Source organism: Melanaphis sacchari, unplaced genomic scaffold, assembly GCF_002803265.2.
Source record: "Melanaphis sacchari strain LSU unplaced genomic scaffold, SCAv2.0 Contig25_pilon_pilon, whole genome shotgun sequence".
In the NCBI taxonomy this organism is placed as follows: domain Eukaryota; kingdom Metazoa; phylum Arthropoda; class Insecta; order Hemiptera; family Aphididae; genus Melanaphis; species Melanaphis sacchari.
The window spans coordinates 984531-1012417 of record NW_020271133.1 but is presented as its reverse complement, the minus strand read 5'-3'; the positions used below and the strand labels follow the sequence as shown (position 1 = coordinate 1012417).

General features: G+C 29.7%; 1 protein-coding gene across 1 annotated transcript; it reads left to right on the top strand.

Moving 5' to 3' along the window:
- Positions 1-11309: 11309 nt before the first annotated feature.
- LOC112595191 lies at positions 11310-25944 on the top strand. Its single transcript, XM_025340318.1, has 5 exons — positions 11310-13019; positions 20530-20978; positions 21191-21405; positions 21520-21707; positions 25075-25944. Exons 1-5 carry the CDS (start codon positions 12463-12465, stop codon positions 25334-25336), a joined length of 1671 nt encoding a protein of 556 aa, XP_025196103.1. The 5' UTR covers positions 11310-12462; the 3' UTR covers positions 25337-25944.
- The last annotated feature ends 1943 nt before the right edge of the window (positions 25945-27887 follow it).

The window sequence follows — 27887 nt, the reverse complement described above, 5'->3', positions numbered from 1 at the left end:
TAATTATATATTAGTACACACCAGCCAATAACTATCATTATTTAAAATATACCTAATCATAATATATACACAAATATTGTGTTATTTTACACATTTTTAATTGTTATTATGTGTGAGTCTAACTATATTAGGATTGTAAATTGTTTTACAGATGTGTTGTGAAACTAAGATATAGTGTGGTGGATCTCAGTTATTGCATATTTAAATAGTCATGAATGATTTTATTGTCTCCAATATTTTGTTGACATTTATTTATATTTAAATTTATTAACAAACAATTTTACTAAAGATTATTTAATTATAACATTATTATAATATTAAAGGTTTATGAAATTGTATTTCCAAAAAAATTATTTAAGTATATTTTAATTGTAAATTAAATTGTTTAAATATTAATATTATTTATTACAATAACAAAGTATTATTCAATATTAGATAGTATTATAAGACGCTGATCTTACTTTACCTTGAAACTCTTATTAATTTTATACTGGTCAGATTAACTTTAGATGAACAAATTATTTATTGTATTCAAAATGTAATAGATGTTATTTGGAAAGAAATATATTATCCAAAGATAAATATTATTAATATGTTTGTTTTTATGAATTTATTGTACCTGTTTATATATTTTAATTAAATACATTACTTTTCCATTATAATTTAAGTCAATAAACCTTTGATTTAAAAGATACAGATTTTTATTAAATTAATGATTTAATTTTAAAGTGTATAAAACATTAGTATTTAAAATTTAATGGTAATTTTTTTCTTTATAAATATAATCCAAAAGATAACCCGTCATAACCGCAAATCCAAAAAAACGAATGTCAAATTAGTGACAGCAAAATAGCTAAAATCTATAATAGCGAATGTCCAAGACAGCTAAAGTATATTATGTATTATTTTAAAATTATTACTCTTATTATTTATCTGTAGTAATATTATTACATTATAAAGATACAGATAATGACAATCTGTTTTATAGCTGGGTTATCCAATATTATTGTCCGATCGTATCGGATATAATAATAAAACAGGTGGATTATATGTTTAACAACTCAGTATCGCAATAATTGCATTCCTCGTATATATTATATAGTTTCACATATTATGTCGTTTAAAAATATTGAATATTTAATTTCACAAAAAAATAAACCACTCGTAAGATACGAAAGGGTTTTGAATCAGAAGGATTGTGAAAATAGCAAAGTTTCATACGGGGGATCTACAGAAGTTGAAAAATGTTGTGGTAGAATTAACATTAAATATGATTTGGTTATTAAAGATTCTTCATTCAAACATGTACATGTCTCCAATCCAGTTAAAATCGAAATCAAAATATTAACTGAGGTAATGAAAAAAAGTTCTTCAACTACTTAACACTATCCAATTAAAACTATTAATGATATTGTAATAACGGTGTAATCGAATGTAAATTATTTAAAAGGCATAGCCTATAATTTAAAACTACAAGTATAAATTATAGATATGATATAATATATTTTATCTTTTTTATTTTTTTATATTTAATTTGATGTATGACTATGTTTGACATATAATATTAATAATTTTGAAATAATATACTTTTTAAATACCAAATATGTTTTTATTTTTTATATTAAATTATTTTAAAATAACATACTTTAGCTATTTTGAACATTCGCTATTATGGTTTTTAGCTATTTTATACTTAGCAATTTTGCCGTCACTATTTAGACATTCGCTTTATTGGATTCACTGATATAACGGTGACTCAATCCAAAACCCTAATTTTAAGACAAAAACCACTATTAATGATTTTTTTATTTTATTTTATTAATTATTAATTTATTGTTGGACATTTCGAGTAACAGTATCAAATCAATAATTTTTGCATAACTTTTAATTTACCTAGTAACAATTGATAAATAGTAGAATTAAGTTCTATCTATAATTATTGGTAACATAAACATTTTTTTTTAATTTGGTTTACCTATTATTAAATGTTTATCATGATTGTCTTATCAAATTATCATTATTTTATTTAGTTTTTTATTCTTTCTATTTAAAAGTAAACAAATTAAAAATAACTACTAAAATAAATATGTAATGAATTATGCTGTAAAATATTATTTAATTTAAACATTCATTATCCTTATAAAATTACTTAAGAAAAGCTTAAATCAAAAAAAAAAAAAATTACTATCTATAAACAGTAATTTCCAAAATATTTAATAATATATTACTGAAAATCATGTTTAATAATTTATGATTATTTATAGTTAACTTATTTATTTTAAATCTGTTATAAACATTGTATTTCTCATAAAAATTAGTATTGATTTGTTGAATCATACTGTTATACTATGCTGTTTAAGTTTCCATGATTTCAATATACTATAAAAATTGTATATTGAATAAATTATCAAACAGTTATTAAATTTTGAATTATAATAATATCGTAAATTAATAACTATAAGAATTCAATATTATTAATAAGTAATAACTAATTATTATTGAATGCGAATGATGTTGTGTTTATTACTCATTTTTTAATATTGCAATTAATAAAATATTAAATGATAATATTGATTAATTTTAGTATTATATTATCATGTGGGACTGAGTAAAAAATTGTCATTTACATGAATTAATAGTAGACTTGTAGACTTATTATCACAAATAATGTCAGTATTTGATTACAAACTTGTTACCTCTGTTCCAAAAACTATTCAGAAGGGGATGAGGTTTCTCATCTTAAGAAATGCCATTTCTTAAACACTATCATTCTAGCTATTAAATCCATTTAAGATCATCTTAAATTTACAACTAAGAAGTATGATATTACATGTTAATAACTAGTACCAAGTCACTATAATTAATACACTTTCATTTTAAAGATATATCGGGCATTAGTTATACTTTTTAAAAAAAAACAAACTTATTAGTAATTGTATTATTTTTTTATTAAATTATCTTTACAATAAGATACATTTTTTATATTATTTTCATTATTAAAAATATGCCACACATAAATGATACTTAAATTTAATTATGCTCAAAAAAAGATTTACTGTGAAAAAACCAGTCAGTTATATTATTATTTGGAATAAATATATGTTTAATATTATCTTTTATAATGAAAAAATTAAAACAGAATTGCTATTATTTCATGTATATACGGTAATAAGTTATTACTAATATTTTTAATTACTATATCTGTTTATTACTTTATTATTAGCATGTATTAGAAAATATGTCGTTAAATGTTATGAATTTATTATACCGATAAGTGTCAACTGAATTTATATTAATTTAGTACTTACATAAGAGATATTTTTTATCTAAGAATAGGCAAAGATCTAAACATAGAGGTGAATAATAAGATAATATTGGCTAGCTATAGCTTAAAAGCTAGATATAACATATTAGCATTGATATTTATTACAAAAATGCGCTTTGTAATATCTTTTAACTAGGTACCTATTTGAGTGATAATGTGATGAATGTACTACTAGTAACTAAAACAACTTATGAACGGACATTTTTTAAGTTACTTTGTCTCAAGACACATTTAAAGTCCAGAGTGGGTGAAGACAACCTGAATAGACTGGCTATACATTGTGTTGATGTGATATTAAGTTGAAAGTATATAACCCACTTTACAGTTTATACAATAGATTAAATATACTATAGTATATTTAGTCTATACTTATACCTATGTGCTATGAGTAGTATGACCAATAATTATTAGAATTCTTTTCAGTGCTTCGCAATGAGTTCTTATTATAAGAATGTTTTATATTATATTTAAATAAAATTAATAATTATGACAACAAACATTAAAATCTGTGCATTTCGTTTGATTCTATATGTTTTTGTTTTACTTTCGTTAAGTACCTACTGAAACATAGAAACGTTTTACACACACAGTTCATTAGGTAATAGCAACGAAATCGTAAAAGGTTCTGATAGGTAATAAATACCTACATTACATATACTATTTTCGCATAAATATTACCTATACATTATTATAATTTATCTTCCTTAATTTGTTTTAAAATATAACATATTTTAATGCTATAAAAATTATAAATGATCACTTTTAATATAATTTCAAGTTGCTAACACGTCAACACCATGAACCCATTACACATGTACCTATCTACGTGGGCCCAAGAGATGTGCTCATTTGGGCCCGCGTATATGTGTATCAATTTAGATTCAAAAATTTTACGTGGATTTTATTGGTATTCTGATGGAAACTAGTACCTAATGCACCAAATTACATGAATACCTACTATACGGTAGGTATAGGTAGGTATGTGACATGTATAATATACGTATACAAGTAGGTATATTGCATTATAATAAGTATATAATATGTATATATATATAATAATTTTATTTCATATTAGTATAATACCTATTAACCTACATATTTAATATAATTTATAAGAAATTTATTATATTATTGCAATAAAATTACAAAATAATAATAATTACTTATGTACCTATATTAAGTATAGATATTTAATTTATAAATTTAATTGCACAATTTATTTATTTAGTATCTTATTTCATGTTATCAAAAATTATCTTTCTTAAGTAATTACACGATATGAAAAATTGTAAAAAGAGACGTATACATTTCAATATTTTATGAACTAGGTATCTAATGTCTGAATTACACTATTACGGATATAATAATATAAGTAATACATATAATGTACTTAAACAATAATGATGCTTTTACGTATCTACCTATTATTGGTAATAAAAAATAGGTAAATTTAATAACAAGTAAATTATAGAAAATATAACCATAATTTGGCCTAAATTTGATAATAAAATTCGTTAATACTTAATATTTAATATATTTTAATTGAATCCATAATTAATGTTAGATGAAAACGAATAGTATAAATATAATAGTATATATATAATAGTATTAAATATTAATTATTATATGCAATTATATTGTATTTATTAGACATACGTATTTAACGAAAAAAGCGGAAAATACGCATTTAGAGTACATATATGTATATTTTATAATTTTGCTTTAGCTAAGTAATTTTAAGATTTTAATATTTACTTGATATACGTATACATTCATTCATAAATCGTTTAATATAATTTAATTTATTAGGTTATATAGTGGTTATATACGCTTATACCAAGTTTTCTTAAAACATACCTACCTAGGTATAGAAACAGAATAAATATCGTAAGTCCTACTATACCTAATACATATAAATACAATACACTCGTGATATAAAAAAGCTATATAATACGTACGTAGAATACCTCGTAAAACGAATGAAATTGTCGTTTTCTTGAAAATATTATAGTATAATGAAGTAATTATTATTGGACAAAGCTCTTACGGCATAACGAATTTTACACTTCTGAAACTTGTTATTGCCTATTGCTAAGTTTTTCTTATCAATGGTATTATACGATATATTGATTGACTATTATATCTCAAGTAAATATTATCTTTATTAAAATAAAATGCATGTCGGTTAGTATTTATCGATTAGGTACCTAACAAGTCTACAGTGTCTATCTGTGACCGTTGGGATTTGGAATGTGAAATGTCAAGATTTGTTATGTGAATACGGTTCGAAAAATGTGATCAATCAATGCCGACAAAATGGAATTGTTATATTAAATATTTAACTGGCGACTGGCCGAATTTCATGGTTTAAAAATGAAAAGTATCTTGAAAGGAAACTTTGCTAGGAGCAAATTACATTACTTGGTTCTTGAATGGGTAAGTGAATAATACAGACAACTCTACTACAAATAAAAATTGTAGATTTAAAAAAATATACATAAACTTTACCAACGTATTATTTATACGCGTTTCTTGCTTATGGTTTTTTATAATTGAAATATTAAATAAAAAGAAATATTTATTATTATTAGGTAGTGAGTTGATTTACATTTTCCTTTAAATATTTTTTTAAACGAATTTTTATGTAACAAATTTTATAATTAAAATTTATAAAATGTTCAATTTTTATAACTAAGACTTAAAACAACTTAAAAATTATATTATTTTCATAATTTATTTTATATAGACATTTAATGTTAAAATTGGATATTTAAACAAAAAATAACAACCTATACATATTTAGTTAGAATTCATAAATGTTTTCCAGAGGACTTGACATTTTTACGTGTATTATTATATTATATTAATATACCTACGCAACAGTATTTTCAAAATATTTAGATTAATTTTAAGTTATTTCTTATTTATTTACCATAATACTGTACATCTATTGTTAGTAATAGAATAAATTACTATAAAAACAAAAAAAAAAATAAAATAAATTTAAAATAATCTCAACATTCTAAACAATCTTCACTTCTTTAGTATTAAATGACTTTATTCTCTGATTAAAAAATCCCGGAAATTCCTCTGCTTTTCAATTCAAGTGTAGATACTTACCTCATTGCTTAGTAATAATTACAACAGTGAGGGTTGTTTTAAATTTAAGTTAATTATTTTATATGAATAGTACTTTTTGTTAGAACTGTGCAAGAATAATATGCGGTGTATTTATATTAGGTATTAAGTTATTTATTTTTATATTAGTAATATGTGGGAGGTTACATTATTTTTTTAAGAACATCTCATACTTTTATTATACTTTAAGACTTTATAGTCTGCTTTAACTATGTAAAATTGTGAAAATAGTTACTAAGTATGATAGGAAATAATAGTTTAAAATAAAATAAATCTAAATATTTTAAAAATGTTATTATTTATAGAAATAAAAATAATAATATACGCACCTATATTGGTGAAAAGTTTTAAAACTCTATGATTAGAGCTAGGATTTTGATGACTTAAGCATTTTTTTTCTTTAAGTGCTAAGTAGTTTTAACCAAAAACTAAATTTTTTTCGTATAATAACAATTTAGAATGTGTAATTTTTATTTTGCATTTTTTATGTTAAATGCATTTTATTGCATTTTTACAGATATTACGATAATTTTGTGTATTTAAACTCATTTTTGTTTATTTTAAGCTTTTTTTAATGTGTTGTATAGACTATAGGTTATCTCAATATACTCCAGTTCATCGATATTAAAAAAGTAATATAATTAATTGTCAACTCAAATTTGAATATGTTTGTTTAATTTTTATCTTAAAATATATTTTTACCTATTTTATTTATAATATAAAAATTAATAAGTAATAATTATTTTAAAATTAAATTTTTTTCGCTCATCTAATTTTATTTTTCGATATTTTTTTAGAGTTTTTAAGTCATTTTTGGATTTTTTTTAGTGTATTTTTTAGGTTATTAAAATCCTAGCTCTAATTAGAACTGATAATTTTTGTATTACGACAAAATAACTAAAACAACTATTTTTTGTTTAAATATCTAATTTAATTAATATTTTAACTTCAAATGCTATTAAAAATTTCACATATGCGTTTTTAATATTTTTAAATTGAAAATCGAAAACAAAGATATTTTTATAAAATAACCTTATACAATTTGAAAATTAAAAATAATTAAAAATTGATAGAATAAAATATTCATAGTAATGTATATTAAAAAATAATAATGATGTACCTATAGTGAAATTTTTTCACAAGTATATGATTATTACTTTTTGAATTTTAATAAAATAATAAAACTTATTTAGAAAGAAATATTTTTCGTAATTTGTAAATATCTAAATTTGAATATAGAATTTCATTAACATTTGAATTTCAGAAGCTTAAAAATAATTAATTGTGTACATACATTTTTATATCTTAAATTGCCATACGAACTATTATAAGAAGCCTTATATTAAATTTTCTTGCTACTTCATTTAAAAATTTGAAAAATTTTAATAGGATTAACTCTTTAAAGTAATAATAATTAATACTAGAATAAAGTTTTCTAATTTAGAATTTTAAATAAAACATATAGGTTTCTGATTAAATATATTTAATTGATTCAATTAAGTTAAATGGATAAGTTTTTCATTATTTTTTGCTCGTAATACAATATCATATTATTTAGATTAAACTTGTGATCGTTATTTTATTATATTACAAAATTTATGTTGTCATAGTATATATATACCTAATAAATTAAAAAATGTAGTAAAACTGTGACAATATCTTAAATGGGTTTATATATAAAAATACTAACGGTTTAATACAAAGTATAAACTATTAAAAATATTTATTTTTTTTCCCATTTATAGTAAGACCTTCATAAGATTAAGAGTTTAAGGGTGAAATAATAGTAGGAATACGAAATGTTTAAAGCAAAAAATAGGAATTGTTGCTATTACTGCTTTAATTTATTAGTTTATTACCTACTCTATATCTACAGGCCATAATAATAGCATTATTTAATTTGCATTATCAGATTATCCTAATGCTATACAGAGCTATATATGTACATTCATAACGTGAATATTCAAGTTATAGTTTTAATTCATTTATATGTTCCTGTAATTGACTGCGTACGAGTTGATCCTCGGGTACCTATTCGAGACCGGTGAATTGATTCCCGGGCAATTATAAGAGATACGTATGAGTTGATCCTTTATTTGTTGAATTTGTATATCGATGGAAAATTAATAAAACAAGTAATTATATAGGTCAATATTAAATAATTAAATTCAAAAAGTTTAGCTGATTTTTCAATTGTAATGAATCATGATATAATATAATGAATTAAAATGAATTGCATTAATACAATTTAATAACTAAAAAAAAAAAAAAAAAATGTCGGGTAACTTTTTAGCCAACCTCCCCGTGGTATATCCTGGGTAATGCTATTAGGTTGAAGTTAGGAAATCAATTAATACGTCTTCTAAATGGACTCGGGAATCAATTAATACATAAAGTAAGTTTTGGGAATCAACTCGCCCACACCAGTGTAATTTGTATCGAATTGTGGTTTGTAGTTTGACATCACTTGTATATGTTGGATCCGTCAGCCATTGCGTATATACTCGACTTGAATAAACAGTAAATGTTTAAGTCTAGTATCCCGACGTTTAATGTTTAACCACGCCTAAAGTGAATTACTTTTCATTAATCATTTCATAGCGGTGTGTACATAAACAATTAATTGTGGACGTTTTGTTTTTTGGTTATTATTTTTTTGGGGACTACTTTTATTTATACACCTTGATAGATGTAGAGAATATATTTTTTTAAATAGCTGTCAAATATTGACTATTGTATCGCATAATGTAATCTTCTATTTTCGTGTATAAGTACACTTGGTAAAATAATACATATTATATATGTAATATGTAGTATGCACTCATGTATTAATGTATTATATTATATTTACACATATCTATAAGTTTTACGAATATATATATATATATAAATATTAACTTAAATACATCACAACTTATAACTTATAAGTAGGATTAGAATTTATATACAAGTACCTATGCATTATAAAATGGTAAAAAATGTATTTTATTTTGTTAAAATACATTGTAAATTTCCCAATGTTTTCCCAATTATCATTAATAATATAGGATATAATATATATATATGATTTTTATAATTTTTTAAAAAGTATTTTATTATGTTAACATACAATTGAATTAAATTACTTTTTATGTAAGGCAAATTATTTTTTTTTTGCATTTACTTTTAATTAAATCTACAGCATTTTTTAAACTTTTATAATATCACGTAGCATTATTTCTGTTTAAATATAGGTACTATAAAAAAGTTTTTCGTGTTTAATTTTAAAGTATGCCCTTTATTTACTTAAATTATTCAAAAATATTTGGAATAAAAATTGTCATGTGTACCATTATTTGTATATTATTGACGAAATTTGCAAAAGGAAGGTGCAAAACCAAACAGACCATAATGTGTGTGTGTGTGTGTCTAAATTTTAATTTCAGTAGTAAGCAACTATCAACCGACGACCTACTACGTACAAACGTCACTGATGTTTACAAGTTACTTTGTCTCCTGTTCACATCGTAAAGATAATAATTTGTATAGGTATAATTGATTGCTATGCACTCGTATTTCAGGATTGTTTTTTTTTTTTTTTTTAAATTCATTATTGTAACTGTGTACATGTCCAGTATTTTAATCACTAACGACTGTATTTCAATACACGAAATGTCTATTACAACGAGATCAAGAAGTCATGTCGCACAGCCTTTCCAATAAAAACGCCGGTCATCTCATACTGTTTATATTGCTCTAAAAACACGACGACCGTCCGAGTAATAGTATAATAGTCGTGCCGGAGCCGCGGCGTCACGGTAACAAAATAATATTACAATAATGACATCGTAGTACGTCGTATATATGTGCAGTGTACACATAATAATAATACCATAATATGGTCGGCGGCTCAGTTCGCGACGGCGCTAGGGCGTGGGAAGTGGCGGAGGGGTGTTTGCTCAACAACGATTGCGAGGACCACCGAAAAAAACCATCTCATTCCCAAGCAAACACACACACACACACACACACACACACACACACACATACATGATACGCGCAGTTGAAGTTGTGGGTCAGCGGAGGTGAGCGATGCGGTTTTGGGCGAATCGGGGCAATGGATATTGTTATGCCCGCCGGTAGCTAGCCGATCGGTGAATCTGCGAGTTAGCGCGGCGGCAGAGGTAGCCTGCGCGGACGACGGCGAACCTCGGTGATCGTCGCCACCGCCGCCGCCGCTGTAGGGTGGAACCAAAAACGTGTACATCTATATAGCGTTTGTATATAATATATACGCGCGCGCGACATGGGCGGCGGCGGCGGCGCACGCACGCACCAACGAACGAACGAACGAACGGTCGTTTTACAGCTGCGCGCGTATCCTAGCAGGGATCATCGATTCCGGCGATGGTGGCGAGCGGAAACGGCACAGCTTCCGCAGCAGCCCGGGACGACTGGAACGCGCGCGATACACGCACACCCCTCGTCGTATACATAGCGTACAGGATTCCACTCTCCGCGCGCCGTCCGTTCGCACCCGCCGAAATATCACCCCGCGCCACCGCCACGCGGACTCACTACACCTCCTCACCAATCCCTTCCCCCCTCCCCGCCGGGCGACACCGCCGACGCCGTCAGCGCCGCCACCGCCAGATCCGCGGCCGCCGCCCGAGTCAATAGCCGCGCTTCTCCGCGCGTCCGGTTCTCCGGGATCCAAATTCTCACGCGCGCTCCACAAAACTGGGTTGCCGCGCGCGCCCGACGGCTACGCGCGCACACATCGCGGCGGCCGCCGCCGCGCCGTCTCCGCCCTCCTGCCGTCAGCCACCACTGCTGCCGTACGCCACCCTGTGCAGTGCTCCTGCTGCTTCTGCCCGCGCTTCCGCGACTACTACGACGCAACGACGACGACGTCGACGACGACGACGACGACGACGATCACGACGACGGCGGCAGCAGCGACTACGACACCGCCACCGCCACCACCGGCACCGCCACCGCCGCGGCCGGGCTTCCTCGTCCACATCAACCGCCGCGCTCCCGCGACCACCTCGGCTGTGTACCTCATCGGCGGCAGTAGTATCCGTGTCCCCGGACATAACGTCCGTCCGCCGGTTGTGTCTGCTCGCGTCGTTCCCTAGATATATTGCCGCGTATTATATATCTCTATATATATATATATATGTATGTGTATTCACACCTATATATCGTACACGACGTATATGGACCGCGAATCCGTAGTGCTGCAGTAGAATAAAACGCATAGGACACGTCGAGCGAAATTATACTCGTAATTAATAAGAGCGTGAGCGGGGTGCGTGTAAACACCGCGGACAACAGTTGTCTCGTTTTTCTTGACCGCACAGTCCGAAATTGTAGCCAAACCACGACGACGGGACGCTGGTCGAGGTGTGCGCAAAAAATCGAAAACGTTTTTTCTTATCTCGTACGCGTAATTATTTAATATTTTTACATATATATATATATATACGTATACAATCCGTCCGCATCACACAACACTGCTGCACGTGCTAGAAATTTCCGGCATCGCGTACCATCGACTCTAAATGAGTTACCGTGGGTCGCAACAGCGGTGTAGGAGGGCAATCGTCTCGTGTTCCACAAATACATCGTTCCCCCGGTGCACTGGCGGTAGCGGTACGACACCGACGCGAACAGCGGCTTCAGAGGGTGGTAGGTAGTGCGTCCGCATCAGCATCCGCGACGATCTCGTCGTAATCATCCGAGACGACCGCCGCGATATAAACGCTGCACACTATTGCTCACGACGCAACGCTTAGTGCTCAATAACATAACTGTAACCAAACCGTTTTCACTCTCAAATATAATTTAAATAAATTCATAATATATAGTCATAATATTATACGATCGTCGCGAGCACACGAGTATATAAATATATATATATATAACAAACGCCGCTGAGCATTTCCAGCGCCAAAATAATATACGTTAATATATTATAAAATATTTAAACGGCGTTCATATTACCGAGCGTTTCGATGGACAACCAAAACAACAGCACCACCTCCACTTTCTTGCCGCCACCCATCGACGGCGAGGCGTCGGCGCCGCTCGCGCAACCCGACGACGACTTCGTGGTGCCCCTCTCAGCGGCCGGTACCCCCAATACGCCGGCCGACGACGGCGGCACCGGATCTACCGTGTCGCCCGTGACTCCTATACACCTCGGCCGTCATCCGCACGGCGCGATGATGATGGACGACGACCAGGCGGCTACCGCCGCCGCTGATGGCGGTGCGACGGACGACAGTTCCGTGTTGTTGCCGCCGCCCGACGAGACGGACGGCGAGGAGAAACCGAACAACAAAGACAACGCGGACGGCGAAGACAACGGCGGCGACAACGACGACAACGGGGCCGCCGGAGATGACGACCAGGTGCCCGTTCTGGCCATGTCCGGCATTCTGCCGGCCACGGCTACTGGCGGTGGTCCGATTTCCGACTCGAAGAAAAACGCCGGCGGACCGAACGACTCGTTGACCGGTGGAGGAACCGGCACCGGCACCGGTAACGGAGAGAACAAATCTAAAGAGAAGTAAGCACATATTTTTTAACGTTATTTTTTATACACGCATCATATTATAAAATATATTCATAACCGATTCTGTTTTGATAAAATATAACGGTTGGAATGAATCGCTGCCGCGAAACTATATGCGTAGCGCATATAATATTTATATGTTAATTGTCGTGGAAACTCGGTGGATAGAATTCTGTACGCCCTTCTATTCGTATGGACCCTAACCCCTAGCAGTTTTTTTTTAGGGGTTCGTGCGTTCAAGGGAATCGTTATTGGTTTTGATCAACCAGTATATACGGTTCTTACATCATTCGTGGTTATTTTCGGGGTGCTTATGCGCGCGCGTCGACAATGATGGGGAGTGGTATACATGTGAGAGTGCCAACGAAGTTTTCCCTTAATCCGGACTTGGCGTTTCATTTATAAAAATAGTAATAAATCACTTTTTTCTATATAATACCACTCATACATGGTACATCATAAATAGTTTGAAATATATATTGCAACGTACAAACACTCGTACGAATGACGAGATACTTTAATTAAAAATTTTATTTTTATTATAATACGAATAAAACAAGTATACTTTTTATATATATGTATATGTACATAGTATATAGGTATATATAAATTGTTGAGACGGGTACTATAATTATTATTAGGTAGAGGTGGAAGTGTCGGCGGCGGATGTTGTTGTTACACTAATTTTATACGTATATATAGGTAGGTGTGTGGCGACGCGATGATCATTTGTGGTAGCGGTGGTAATATTGTGTAGCCAGTGAGTCTGTTGCTAGAGTTGTCTGTTGTCTATCTAACGTCAGTCTTAGAATACCTAATATACAATCGACTTAACTCGGTACGCGTTTACGTATAGGTATTCAGTGTAAGGTGCGCTTCAATAGAATAGGAACAATTGAGTATTAATTTTTGAATACTTTAGTTCGAGTTATTTTTTTCAAATATAGGACTTTTTTAACAACATACGCCTTTTTTCTTTTTCTTTTTTAACTACCTATTAAAATGTACAACAGTTTAACAATTCGTTTAGTTAATTATATTCCTCCGACCATGCGGTGTGAATACGTAATATAGGATATTATAATTCATTAAATTATAAAATATTATATATTAATTTAAGCTTATCACTTAAATAACTATATATATTAAACCAAACGATTTTTTAAACGCACCTTAACGTATATTTTCCGAATACAATTTGCTCGTGTGTGTCGATTAAAGAAAACCGTGTCGGAAAAAATATATATAATGGCGAAATCTAAATCTTCGGGAAGTGGAAATCACCTCAAGTAAGTTTCAAGCACGAATTTAATATATTATTTAGTATACCTTACACACTTTATATCAAGGTATTTTAATAATAATCATAGAAGTTTTAATTAATATCTAATACCTACAGTATATTATTATTCGTTTAATTATAAACAGATAAACGTTAATAATTTGTAATATACATTATACGAAAATCATGATTGTGAGTACGTAGATTTAGGGTGGACCGCACGCACACACGCACACGCGCGCACACACACACGCACATATATATTCACACGAATAGGGTGGATAATCGTAGTAACTAGTGCAGTAGTACGTTTTTCCGGGTGGTAGTATAACAGCTCTACGCTTGGTTTATTACAATAAATATATATTATTATAATACATTTATTATACACATTTATGCGGTATGGCATGTGTGTATGTACAACAGACATTTTTGAAATAATTTTTAAGCTAGAGAAATTTAATACGCGCGCGCGCACGTATATAATATAGGTATTATAACGCATACCTATAAAACAATAATATTATAATATCATGTACTGTACAGACCGTTGCACATCTCGTCCTACGGCAGCGACGACGACGTGTGTATTTTATACGCGTGAGAACTACGTCGTCGGCAGTAACATTGTAAACTAATAGTGTTGTATATAGTAATAATAATAACAATATTATTATTATTGTTATTAATAATAATATCATCATACCGTTTAATTGTATATAATATAATAAAACATACACGCATAAGTCGTATTTATATGCGACCCGTCGTAACAAATATCCGTATCAGGAACTGGATGAGGGACCGCGAGTACTATGTATACATTTGTGTATAATATGATGTGTACGTGTGAGAGCATTAATTGATGTCAATTTATAGTGTGTGCGTGTGTGTACGTGTATTATATACAAATGTACGTGTATACCTTCCATCGTATCAACTGTATTATATATGTGTGTGTGTGTATATATATTGCACGAATTGTTTCCGCAGCTAAAAGTTTGTCGTCGATATATAGATAATAATAATAATAATAATAATAATAATAATATACTACGAGGCCGTATTAATTTGTGATCGCCGCAGTTCGTTACGTGTAAGCGAATACGCGCGGTGAAACAAAGTATTTCGTTTTTAATTAATTATAATGATTATTATTGTCAAAAGCCATTACTATATATTATATTCCTGTACGTTGCTTACACCGTAGTCTCCCACCGTTCGCGATGAAAGGCGGATGCTGTAAACGTTGGCAGTGGTTATATACCCATTACGAGATAGTACCTAACTATATAATATATCAAACGATAAATATGCATAATACCACATTAAACTCTATGGCTGCTGTACATGAAATCGCGCTATTGCAATAATGTCATAAATTTTTTGCGTTCAAAGCACATAAAGGATGTGTACATAATTATACTGAATACATTCGAATATTGTTATCGATCTGTTGCCATCACATTAATTTTTTTATAATTTATAACACTGCACAAAACCCATACGTGGTTTACTCCTTTGCGGTGTGGTTGTGTACATACAATATATATAGCACACGTATATTATTACAGTGCAGGTTGCGCTAAAATATAATCACTCCTAATGTTTATCCGTTTGTATAACGATTAATAAGCCGCAAGTATCGGATCACCCTTAAAATAAAAAGCTTTTTTCGAAATTGATTCAGCGATATTAAATTTGATTTTCGAAATTTCAATATGATAGATGTTTTCTATTCGAATTACTTTTAAAGTCACAAAATTGTGTTTCATTGTATTTAATAAGCAACCGCATAAATGAAAAAAAACCATACCTACTATACTTATATTAAATATAATATATAGGTACTTTTTTACTTATATAATAAGTATACTTCCGAAATACAACGTGCTACGAAGGCGATTGAACTTGGCAAGCCATCAATCAATCCAACATTATTAATGATGGTTGTAGCCTTTTATACACTTGTTGGGTATAAAATCATCATATATACCTATTCAAAAATAACCATAATACACTTAATCATACACGGAGTGATCATATATTTTCAAAATCATTAAAAAAAGTAAACGGTTCATTGTATAAAAGAATGCTGAAAAGGCGTAATAATGTAATTATATAATAGCTATGTAGTAACTTTCGCACCACTTTTCGCTCCTATATATAATTTATGACATATTATACTCGTACTTTATTCAAAAGGAATAATTAAAAAAAATTTTTTTATTTATTTCCATGGTACTTTGATGAATAAAGTACCTATTAACCGTCATGTTATAAAAGTACTTATAATCATTGAAGTCTTGGATAATTATATAGTATTGGATTCGCATCTTTGATAAGTTTTGGGATTAAATAATAAATGTAGATGCTTATCACACGCTTTCTCGAGTAACTTAAATTGAAATTGGTAATTAGGTAAACTATTCACCTTTTTATAAATATAATTTTTAAAAATAATTAAATAAATCATCAAGATCTTTAATCAAGCATTATCTATAAAATATAACCATATTCATGATTATTTATATACTCAGTATTAACAGTATGGTTATGTGTTTAATTAACAACTCTAAAAAATAAGTATAAAATGATTTCAATCATAATAAGTCATAAACTCATAACACTCATTACCGGCCTTATTATTTCTCAAATAATCTCAATTAAACTTAAAACACTTGTCAAGTTATAAATGAAAATGCTCTTTGTTCTATATTTAACATTTAAACATCAAAATATTTTATTTTAGTATGTGAAGTTTATTATAGGTACTATTTAATAAAATTTAAAGTCTAACCTAAATAATCGCTATGAAAAAATGTAATTTTCAAATCTTAAAAATTGAAGATAAAGATATATTAAGATATATTTAATTTCTTTACTATTTATTTTTAATTATTCAAAATTGAGTATATCATAATTCTGCAGAACATATATATTATACTATTAAAAAAAATATATGTGAGAAGTATAAGCGATTTGAATAATTGTAGAGGACGCGAATATCCTGGCTTTCAATAATTTAATCATACTGTATACCTTATATCTATGTTACGAAAAACTTAATACTTTGCATAGGAAATGCTTATACAATATATGCGGTAAGTCGTGTTGTTATGTGAATTTAATCGATCGATCGTCAATGCCACCGCCACCATCACCATCGCCACTCCCTCTAAAATATAATGTGATGTTAACGACCTGTGTTATTATTGCTACTTGCGTGGTAACGGGAACGATCGAGGATATCCTCTCGTGGTATTTTTTCTAATTTGGTTTTTTTTAATATAAAACACGTCGGCGTTTCTTCGATAATAGGTTTTAATAATAATAATAATAATAATAATAATAAAAAAAAAAAATACACGAGCGTATCGCGCCGATTTCTCTAGGATATTACGCGATGACAGTCAAGTGATCTGGTAGTGACTGGCGGTGGTGTGGAAGTGGATGGCGATCTCGATAATCGCGCATGCATAACCGACAGACAAGAGGATAGGAAGGAACGAAAGGACTCGAGAACACAGCAAGAAAAAAACTTTATGGTTAACAATTGAAAAAAAAAAATCCATCAATGTGTATTTTTTATGTACCTACCTTCGCTTCGACCATATTTTATGTGCTGTTCACGCTGAACAATGTACCACCACCAATCGACGATGAGTTGCCGAAAATACGACTAAAACGAATCATACGTAGAATATCCACATAATGTATATAAATAAGTAACTATTAGAGTATATAAGCAACAAGCAATGTAAAATAGCTACTAAAAACACAGAAATAATTCTATAATACGAATAAATAAAGTTAAAACGCCTAATGAAGGAGAAAGCGTAAAAAATCGTACCATGACGATGTATCTATAGTTGACACAATTGTTAAAGTAAATGTATTAATATTTTAATCAATATCCCAGTAAAATATACAAAAAAAATGAAAATTAATTAAAAGCTATGAATTTAAAACAAATCAATTTTCTTTTAAGATTAATAATTCATAGCTCCGTATATAAAAATTAAAAAGGGTTTCAATAAATTATGTTTTAATGTAAACATCTATATACATACTTCAAAATAATCCTATAGATATAATAAAATCTTTTTTTCAAATTTTGGATTCAACATTTTTAATCAAAAGGTCTAAACACTATGTTATACGTTATGTCGTTATGAATACAAAAATTAATATGCTGGATTTAATACCTAATTGATTGTGAAAATGAGGTCAAAGGTAAATTTAAAATACTACGTGATGTTTTCGTTATACATCTTTTATACAATGCTAAAACAGTATTGACAAAAATTGTATTTTTTTATTCTAAAATCAAATTATTTATATACTTATATTAAAAAAAGTATATATTTATATCTATTAAAGTATATTTGTAGTATACTGTTTTATTAACCCATCAAACAAAATATATATCTGCAGGGACAGGGAGTATCTCATATCCGAAAATAATATTTATAACATAATAATGGTGGATCTAGGAATACGTATAGATAGAGGACGCACATTGTGTATATTTATCAGAAACCTTTTCTCACTCTATTTTGCTCCGTGTCTACTCTTTTATTATTATTTATTATTTTTTTGATAACAAACAAAAATAAGTTAAATCGCTTTTGATACTAATGGATTAGTTTTGATGTAATGAATTGCAAAATGTAAGTGCAAATGTGCAATATATTAATCATATTTTTATAAAATCTTCTTTCTTGATTTGATTTGGAAAAATCTTTAATTATATGTTGAAAAAGCATAATGAATAATGATGATGTTTTATCATCCTCAATTTTTAACAATAATGGTAGAGAATGTATTGAATTCAATATCTTTTTTTCGAATTTTAATTATATAGACGTACAAAATACGCCCTAATAAATATTTTTATTTCATAAAGACTATATTTACATATTTTATAATTTATTAATTTAATTTTGACGTGAATTCATGTATATGTCATCATTTATTCCATTTAAGAACAAATACATTTTGGAAGTAAAATTTAGAGAATGCATTTAATTCAATAAATTTAAAATGAAAAAAAACTCTTAAGATTTAAATTATAATAAGTTTTAAAATCACGATTCCGGTTCAGGAGACTTATAATTTATAATACCAACGTAGAGATATTTATTATTTTGTTTGAGGATATGCATAATTGTATTTTATAATTATTACTTGATAAATATATTTATCATATACCTCTTCCAAGTCCCGTAATAAAAGTAGAAGAAAATCTTTTTATTTGACCTTGTTTATTCAGCACTGTAACAATAAGCTGTTTTTGCGCTTGCCGCCCTTGGCTACTTCATAACCTCACTGTGGTATACTGGCGTGCCTTAACTTAAAATATTAATTCAATTTATATTCGCCGTGAATTATGAAAAAAAATGTAACGCCCTTAGTTAAAACATACACTCTTATTCGTTGTCCACTTTGCTAGACCAATAGGTACAATAATATATATATATTATGATAATGTATTAGCCAATGTTCGTACCACGGTAATACATTTTTTTTTTTGCCAACAATAATTATTTAGTTTATTATGCAAGTGTTTTTGTTATTTACTAGTTATACAAGACTGATAGTAATCATGCATTATGTATTTATGCATAATATTACATATACAATATACTTATAAATTAGTATCACAACATATATTTAAATAAAATAGATACACGTTTTTAAGTGAGTATGTGTATGAATAAAAATAGAAATAAAATATTAGCTTTATATATAGGAGGTATTAGTAAAAATATTGTTGTAAAATTGAAATAATTATTTTTTTATAAATTTTTTCTTGACGGTAAACGCTAAAATAAATTACCCTTAATTATTTTAATATTTTTTGTCTATAAAAATATCTTAAAAGATTTAAATGTTATTTGTAAGCATAAATGAAAGAACAAACTATAAATCAATTTATTATGATTTAATAAACGTTAAACAAATTAATTTTGTATTAGAATATGCATTATTCACACTGTAGAATTACAAAGGATATTTCATTTTAATAACTGTTAAAATTATTATATAATTTATATGGTTTAAGAATTCTGTTGTACCTACTTTATGAATTATGTCCTTATATGCGTATAAATGAAATGCAAAATTCAAAAGATTATATCAATATTATTCATTTACACACACTTATACGTATACAAACAACTGTAATAATACTTATATGTTATTAATATTTATGTGTAGATCACGTTATACGGCTGGTAGCGGTACAGGAGCCGGAACAGATGTGGAAGATTCTGGAACAAGCAATCCGCAGGCGGCTTTGGGATGTGGAACTACGTTTGAATACGTAGTACTAATAACAGCGTGCTCAATATTGCTATTGGCCGTCACCGGCACTACCGTTTACTGGACCATGGCCTACCGTGGTGGATACGACCCCAACTGGTTTCCCTGGCCACCGCAGACCCCCAAGCAAATGTTATCCGTCGGCGTATTTACTTACAAACATCCGCAAAATTTCACTACCAGCGGTAGTGACATTAGTACGACAACAGTTACAACGACCACAGTGGAACAGCAACAATCTTCGCAGTTAAACATATCGTCTTCAAACTCTTTGATGGAAGATCGGCGGTTCAACCTGCACCCAACTCTTATGACGGTCGGTTTCGTCACTTTAACAGGATTTTGTAAGTTAATGACAATACAAATATAATATTATAAGACCATCACGGTTATAGCAAAATTTAGTATAGATATCTTTATGATACTGTAAATAGTGGTCGTGTGATTACTACTGTAACTTACAGTATTAAAACATTTATATATTGATCTTTATTTTGGAAATTGTATTTAATTGTCTGAATATAATTTATTAATGTTCCTAAATTTTGGCACGCAGCTATATTGGTGTACAGAATGGCCGCTGGATGTTCGACTTCGTGCAGGGGTACTTATGTGAAATTAACCCACGGACTATTGCATTTGGCTACCGTACCGTGTGTGGTTTTGGGAGCAGTGGCCGCTATGGAATATCATCGTTTGAAAGGCTTGCCGCATTTGTATTCGTTGCACAGTTGGATGGGATTATTGACCGTTTCGCTTTTTGTAATTCAGGTAATTACAACAATGTTTATACACTACTACATGTCACTAGATTCACACTTCACACACGTCGAACACCAATTAATTATAGACGACATTTAATTTTTAATCGAATTTTCTTTATAGTTCACTCTTGGATTGTTCACGTTCGTCGTGCTGTTGTGTTGTCGCGGCGCAACGGCTGCGTGCCGCTTACGATGTTTTGCGCCTATACACGCCACCCTGGGATTATGCACGTTCACACTGGCCATAGCTACCTGTCTCACCGGACTTCAGCAACGCGCTGACTTCTCGATATTCAGCAATAATAATGGGTTCGTACTTGGTTTCCGTCTTAATACTATAATATATGATAATCGCACTTCGTATATGATTCTATTGATCATATGCGATATATGTGTTTTTTCTTATCTAGAAATTAGAATACCAGCTACTTACTCTCCACATGCGTTATTTTGTATTAACATTTGTTATTTTAGGTATACAAGTGTATAACTATATGTCTATATACTAGGCTAGGCCGTGTTCCAACATTTTTCTTTATTTCTCATCAAAAATAAATGTAGTCAATGTGTTTGATAAATTAATGATAATCTAATCGCCGAGGAGGCGGAGTAAAGACAACTCTATTAAATTCAAAAAATATTTATTTTGTTTTGGAATTGTATAATATATTAGGATTATGAAAAAAATTTTTAGATTTTATGATATTGTCGAAATTTAAAAGAATCATTGGGTATTTTGTTCTAATTCGCTAAATTACATTAGTTGTGTTAGTCGTATTTCTGAAACCTCACGGCTCGGGCGATTATTATACTACAAGAGTAATGCGCCTTATTATATTTCGTATAAATCAGTGTTTGCGTTTATGACGTATATACGTAGGCGTTGTCTATACGAATGATAAAATACTAATGAATTATACTAATAAGCGACGTGAATATAATAATTTTCTATGTATTATGTACTAAAAATATCAATACAGGCAACAACAACAGCAGAAACAGCATGAACAACAGCAAACTACTCTGCCGCCGACGCCGTCGTCGTCTCCGTCGTCCTTAAGTTCAGGCGAACTACACGGCCGCACGTTGCCGCAACAAGTTATTATCAACGTTCTGGGCGTATTGTTGATGATGGCCCTGGTGTTCGTCACAGCGGCTTTGCTGTCGCAGAAGAAATCCTGCCGGAGGAATTCGTCGTTGTCGTCGTCGCCGTCCACTATGAGGTATTGCAGAAAAGGCGGCCAATCGTTCCAACTCGTGCCGTCCTCTCCAGCTGCGGCCGACGGACCGGATCTCGGCGGCCGCAACGGCCGGATGTGATTATTGAAATCTTGTAAATTGTTTTACGACGAGGGCGACGACGACGACAACGACGACAACAACCATCACCACCGCCACACAACGACCAGACACGCGCGCACCACATATACAAAATACCTACTATTTAATACATTAATATAAATATCACGTTATTATATTATATTTTTCATACAGTCCGATGCACACGCTATATAACGTTATACGGACCGTACACTCTAAGGCCTATTAATTATTATTATTATACATATATTTATATACTGAGCACACTGTATAAAACATAACTTGTAACACCGTATTCATTCGTACACCGATCGCGAAAAGCTCGAAGCACAGACGACGTATGAAGACCACCGGAACTCCGGAACAGCGAACACCGGACATTGGCGCGAAACGAACGTTTCGACGCGGTGTCACAGATGTGACGATTTCCGACGTCGACGACAACGACGACACCGCGAGAACGGAACGCGATCCGAGACAACTACCTGTTGCGGTAATAATGCATACAGCGGCGTAGCGGCGGACGAAAGACTCCGTCGATCATAAATAATTTTAACATCTTTAACACTATAATAACATTGGTGGATGAAACCGGAAATACTCTGCTCGGCATTGCTGTTTATAATACGCTGAATATTACATTACCGTATAAAATATATAACATATCAGTGTGTCATGGGTGTGTTCGGGTGTGTATGTGTGTGTATGTGGGTGCGTGTGGATGTACGCCGCTATAATAAAGTGCTTGCGACCGCCGGTGATGAGGCGTCGACCGTTGTGATCACGATGACGTCGGTGATGGTGATATTAGTGGTGATGGCGCCTTATACGGAAGAAAATTTGCACGCACAAAAATCATGTACACCTTCCTTCCACATGTATTTTTACCTATGTCCTATGCCATTACCATTGGTAATACGTCATAGTGTACTGTGTATAATCAATGCTATTACTTAAGTCTCCTGTACGCTTCAATCAATCATATAATATTTAATACTCATACAATATTGTACTGAACAATTTGCACACACATAATTAATTGTTTTTTTTTTTTTTTACTGGGTTTAATCTGTTAAACTTTAAGACTTTGTACGCTTGAAAATCTCTTAGGTACCTATATCACACTATGTCGAGCTTCTTTCATCGGTTATTGAGTTTGCACTTAATAAGAGTTACGCGCTACTCCGGTTTTTCATCGTATATACTAAGATTTTTGCTTTAACTGCCCAATAGAGTTCATGCATATTAATATTGTATATTATATTTAATCAGAAACGATATAATATAGAAAAAAAATAGAGTACAATAATTATACTCTATTTTTAAACAAATATCAAAGTTGTATAGGTAATATTACCTACAACTTTGATATTTGTTTAAAAGGTTTGGACTTTTTAACTTTGGAAAATTTCGTCGTTTGGTCAAGAAATTTTCTTAATGTAGCGTATGATGTTCAATTTAAATAAATGTATTTAAGTTTTCTGCTGTAAATATTAAATGTTAAAAAAAAAATGATCGCGTTTCATCACTTTTAAAAATTTCAGCGCAATATATACAGCAATAATTGGTATTTTACTTGTGATATATTTTTATAACTACAACATCTATTTCTATAGTATTCATTAATAGACAATATTATCTAACCTAACACCAGACTTAAGGGAAGAGCTGGAATATATGTCTTCGAGATTATATACGATTTTTTAAACTTTTTGTCATAAACTTTAATCCTTTTAAGTTCATCTTTGAATTTTCTAGATATATAATTCTACTTTTTTAAATTCACATACCACATAATATTATTATATATATTTAATCAAATTTATTATAGACATATATGAACAGACGCGGACTGGCTAGAATCCCTTGCCCTAAAATGTATTTGTTATACAACTGTAGAACTTAGAAATCTATTTATTTTTCATAATATTGTACAATTTTAATTGAATGTTTATTGTAGCTTGGTTCCTACCTATGTACTTTTATAACGTGTTTTCAATATTTTTATAACAAGATAAAATATTTTAATATTTTATAATTAATCTAGATACATATTTTAAATTTGTCAAAAAAAATTTAGTTTTTTGTCTTTTAAATTATTTAGTATCTCGTGCCTTTTTTTACCACTCCGCGTCTGTGTATGTATACAAAGTGCACCATGTTATCGTGGTGTTATTACTGTTTACACTTTACTAGTATTCTATGGATACAGGTAACACGGAAAACGCCGTAGTCTCTTCTTGAAATATGCATGCCTATACGTATTATGTATTATAAGTATACCTACACATAAAATGTTCCAACATGCATAATATATTTGTTCAAAGCTATAATATTTTTATCGTGGGTGTTTCAGAGACGGAAAACAGACAATATCCGAATTGATCAAACAAAAGTTACACTTGAACAAGGAACCGGTAGTGGTTAATGTTTTGGCCGTCTTGCTGGTATCCGTGCTGATAATTGTGTCGTACACGATACGCCGAGAATCACTGAAGCGGAGGCCCAACAACAAACCGTCATACACAGCGACAGTGAGTCCGCTGCGCATAAAATCTTCGTCGTCATCTACCGGAAAGTTTGGATCAGGAAAGCAATCGTCGCAGCCTCCAGTTTGAGGTGCATATAACACGTCATTCCGCAATGATTTCTGCCATCATTTCTATATTTAAAACAAACAAAATACAATTAATAACAAAAGTACAACAAATTGTCATCGTCGTGTAATCAGTCTTATATTATATTTTATAGAAATAATAATATACATTCTAAAATATGTTTTTCCTATATCTTTACAACCGGCCTACATTTTCATTTCCATTTTCATATTACTTTTTTTTTATTATCTATAATAATTACACGTGTACATTAACATTCATCGGCCGTAACACTGCGCAATTATTAATGAAAACTCTAAGTAACATAATTTAACACTATTATCTCTGTGTTCCACATTCCTATTTGTCTTCCTATTTCTATATTTCTCTTTAGGTAGGTACTATTATGCGTATGTTTATTTTTGTGAATATAACAAATTACTATAATATACCGATATTGAAGTAATATTTCAGATCGATTTCATTATATTCATACATGTACCTATAATTAACAGTATTGTAGATATTTTTATTGACCTACGCATTAACGTACCTAGTAGTACAATGATTCAGTTAAACGGAATTAATTTTTTTTCTGAAGTATTGCGTCTTTCCTACTATAGATACTTTGTTTATGTTTATATACACGCACTTGTATACTCACATGTGTACTATGTGTGTGTGTATGCGTGTTAGATTACTACATTAAAATATTATACAATTTTTTTTTTTACATCAACGTACCTATTTGATAAATGTATAGGATTAAGAAAAAAAATATAATACGTTCGGCACGCGTGTTTTTGCATCATTAAAACTCAAAAGTGTCTATAAATTTATATATATAATGTTTATGAAAAACACTACATTAATAGTTATGTGTGAAGGTTTAGAATAAAAAATCTAAAACAATTCGACCAAATTTAAAACAATCGCGAGTTTTACACATTATTTGATGTAAGATTATTATAAACTATTATTATTTATTATAATTATTATCATTAGCAGTGTGTGTGTGTGTAACTTTTTCAAAAATATAAATACATTTAACTATAAGATAAGTTATTATTATCGAAACTATACTAATATATTATTTATAAATTATTAATGTTTTTCGTAATATTTGTATTTGAATTTTTAACAAAAACAACATAGAATATTATTACAATATAAATATATATGCATAGGCAAAAAATAGAGATTATTATTATCATTATTATTATATATTATATAATATATTTATATTAATATATTATTGTTTTTGTTATTGATAATTTTTTTTATTATTATTATTACTATTTATATTTCTAATTTATTGTACGTTTTTTTGGGTGTTGTAATTAATTTTATTAATAGCTTTAGAAAAAAAGGAATAGAATTTTTACAAAAAAACTTACGCGTACTATATACCATTATTAATTATAGCTACTACAACTACCGATTTATAATTATAATTATTATTATTATTATTATTATTATTATTATTATTATCATCTAGCATAATATAATTAATATGTATATTATATATAAATTATAATATTACATATACATATTACTATTAACATTATTATAATTAGTTGTTTTACAATATAATAAATGATAAATACATTTTCAAAACTTCTTTAAGTGTATTAGTATTGTCTTGAAATGTCTTTTAAATTTAATCATTTATTCCAGCACAAACAATTCATTTAGATATTTAATTAGTCATAAAATGTCATGATCACATAAATACAATTGACAAATGCGACTAATATCAAATGAATAAGAAGGTTATAGGTAGTTACAGGTATTCTGATTTTGAAGGAATAGGTTATAGAATATTATTCATTACCTTCGGACAGATTTTTCTGTATATTACCCAGATACCAAAATAATATTAATTGACCAAGTAAATAATATATAAAAAAATATATTTACATTTTTAAAAACATTTCCAAATGGTTATACAAAAATTATTAAATATTCATTTATTCTTATGATAATTTGGCCACAAAAATAATATTATTTTAAAATTAATTTTATAATATATTTAAAATATATGCCTTATGGTATGTTTAGTTAAAGTTTCAATAATATTTCAATAAAATATTCACAGAACCTTAACCTTACCAAAATATTTGCAATATTAATTGTAAATCATCTGCAGCATAAAATAAGATGTAGTTTTAAATATACATATCACTGAAATTTGCCTATAGAATATTAATTAGGTAATTTCTTATACTGCCATATTGGTATCACATATAAATTTCACATTTAAAAACTTATAGGATATAATTATGATATCATACTATAACAGCATTATGATATTATGATTGAACTAACATTTGGTTGTAGATTTTTATTTTTATAAATATTTCATTTGTGTAAATATAATAATAAGCAGTAAGTATATGAGTAATTAAACAGATTAAGATAAAAAAAATCTTCCTTTTTAATATATCCCAATACTACAAATCTATTAATGCTTTTTAACACATCAATATAAGTTAGTGATAAATACCATTTACTAGTATGAAGACTGGTGAAACAATTGTAAATTATACTAGTGATGGAAATTTATTTTTAT

What these genes read in the sequence shown, in the direction of transcription:
- LOC112595191 (XM_025340318.1), top strand. Translation starts at nt 12,463, where the DNA reads ATGGACAACCAAAACAACAGCACCACCTCCACTTTCTTGCCGCCACCC. An exon ending in TTTCGCTTTTTGTAATTCAG is followed by an intron (nt 21,406 to 21,519) that starts GTAATTACAACA and finishes TTTTCTTTATAG; the next exon opens with TTCACTCTTGGATTGTTCAC. An exon ending in ATATTCAGCAATAATAATGG is followed by an intron (nt 21,708 to 25,074) that starts GTTCGTACTTGG and finishes TGGGTGTTTCAG; the next exon opens with AGACGGAAAACAGACAATAT.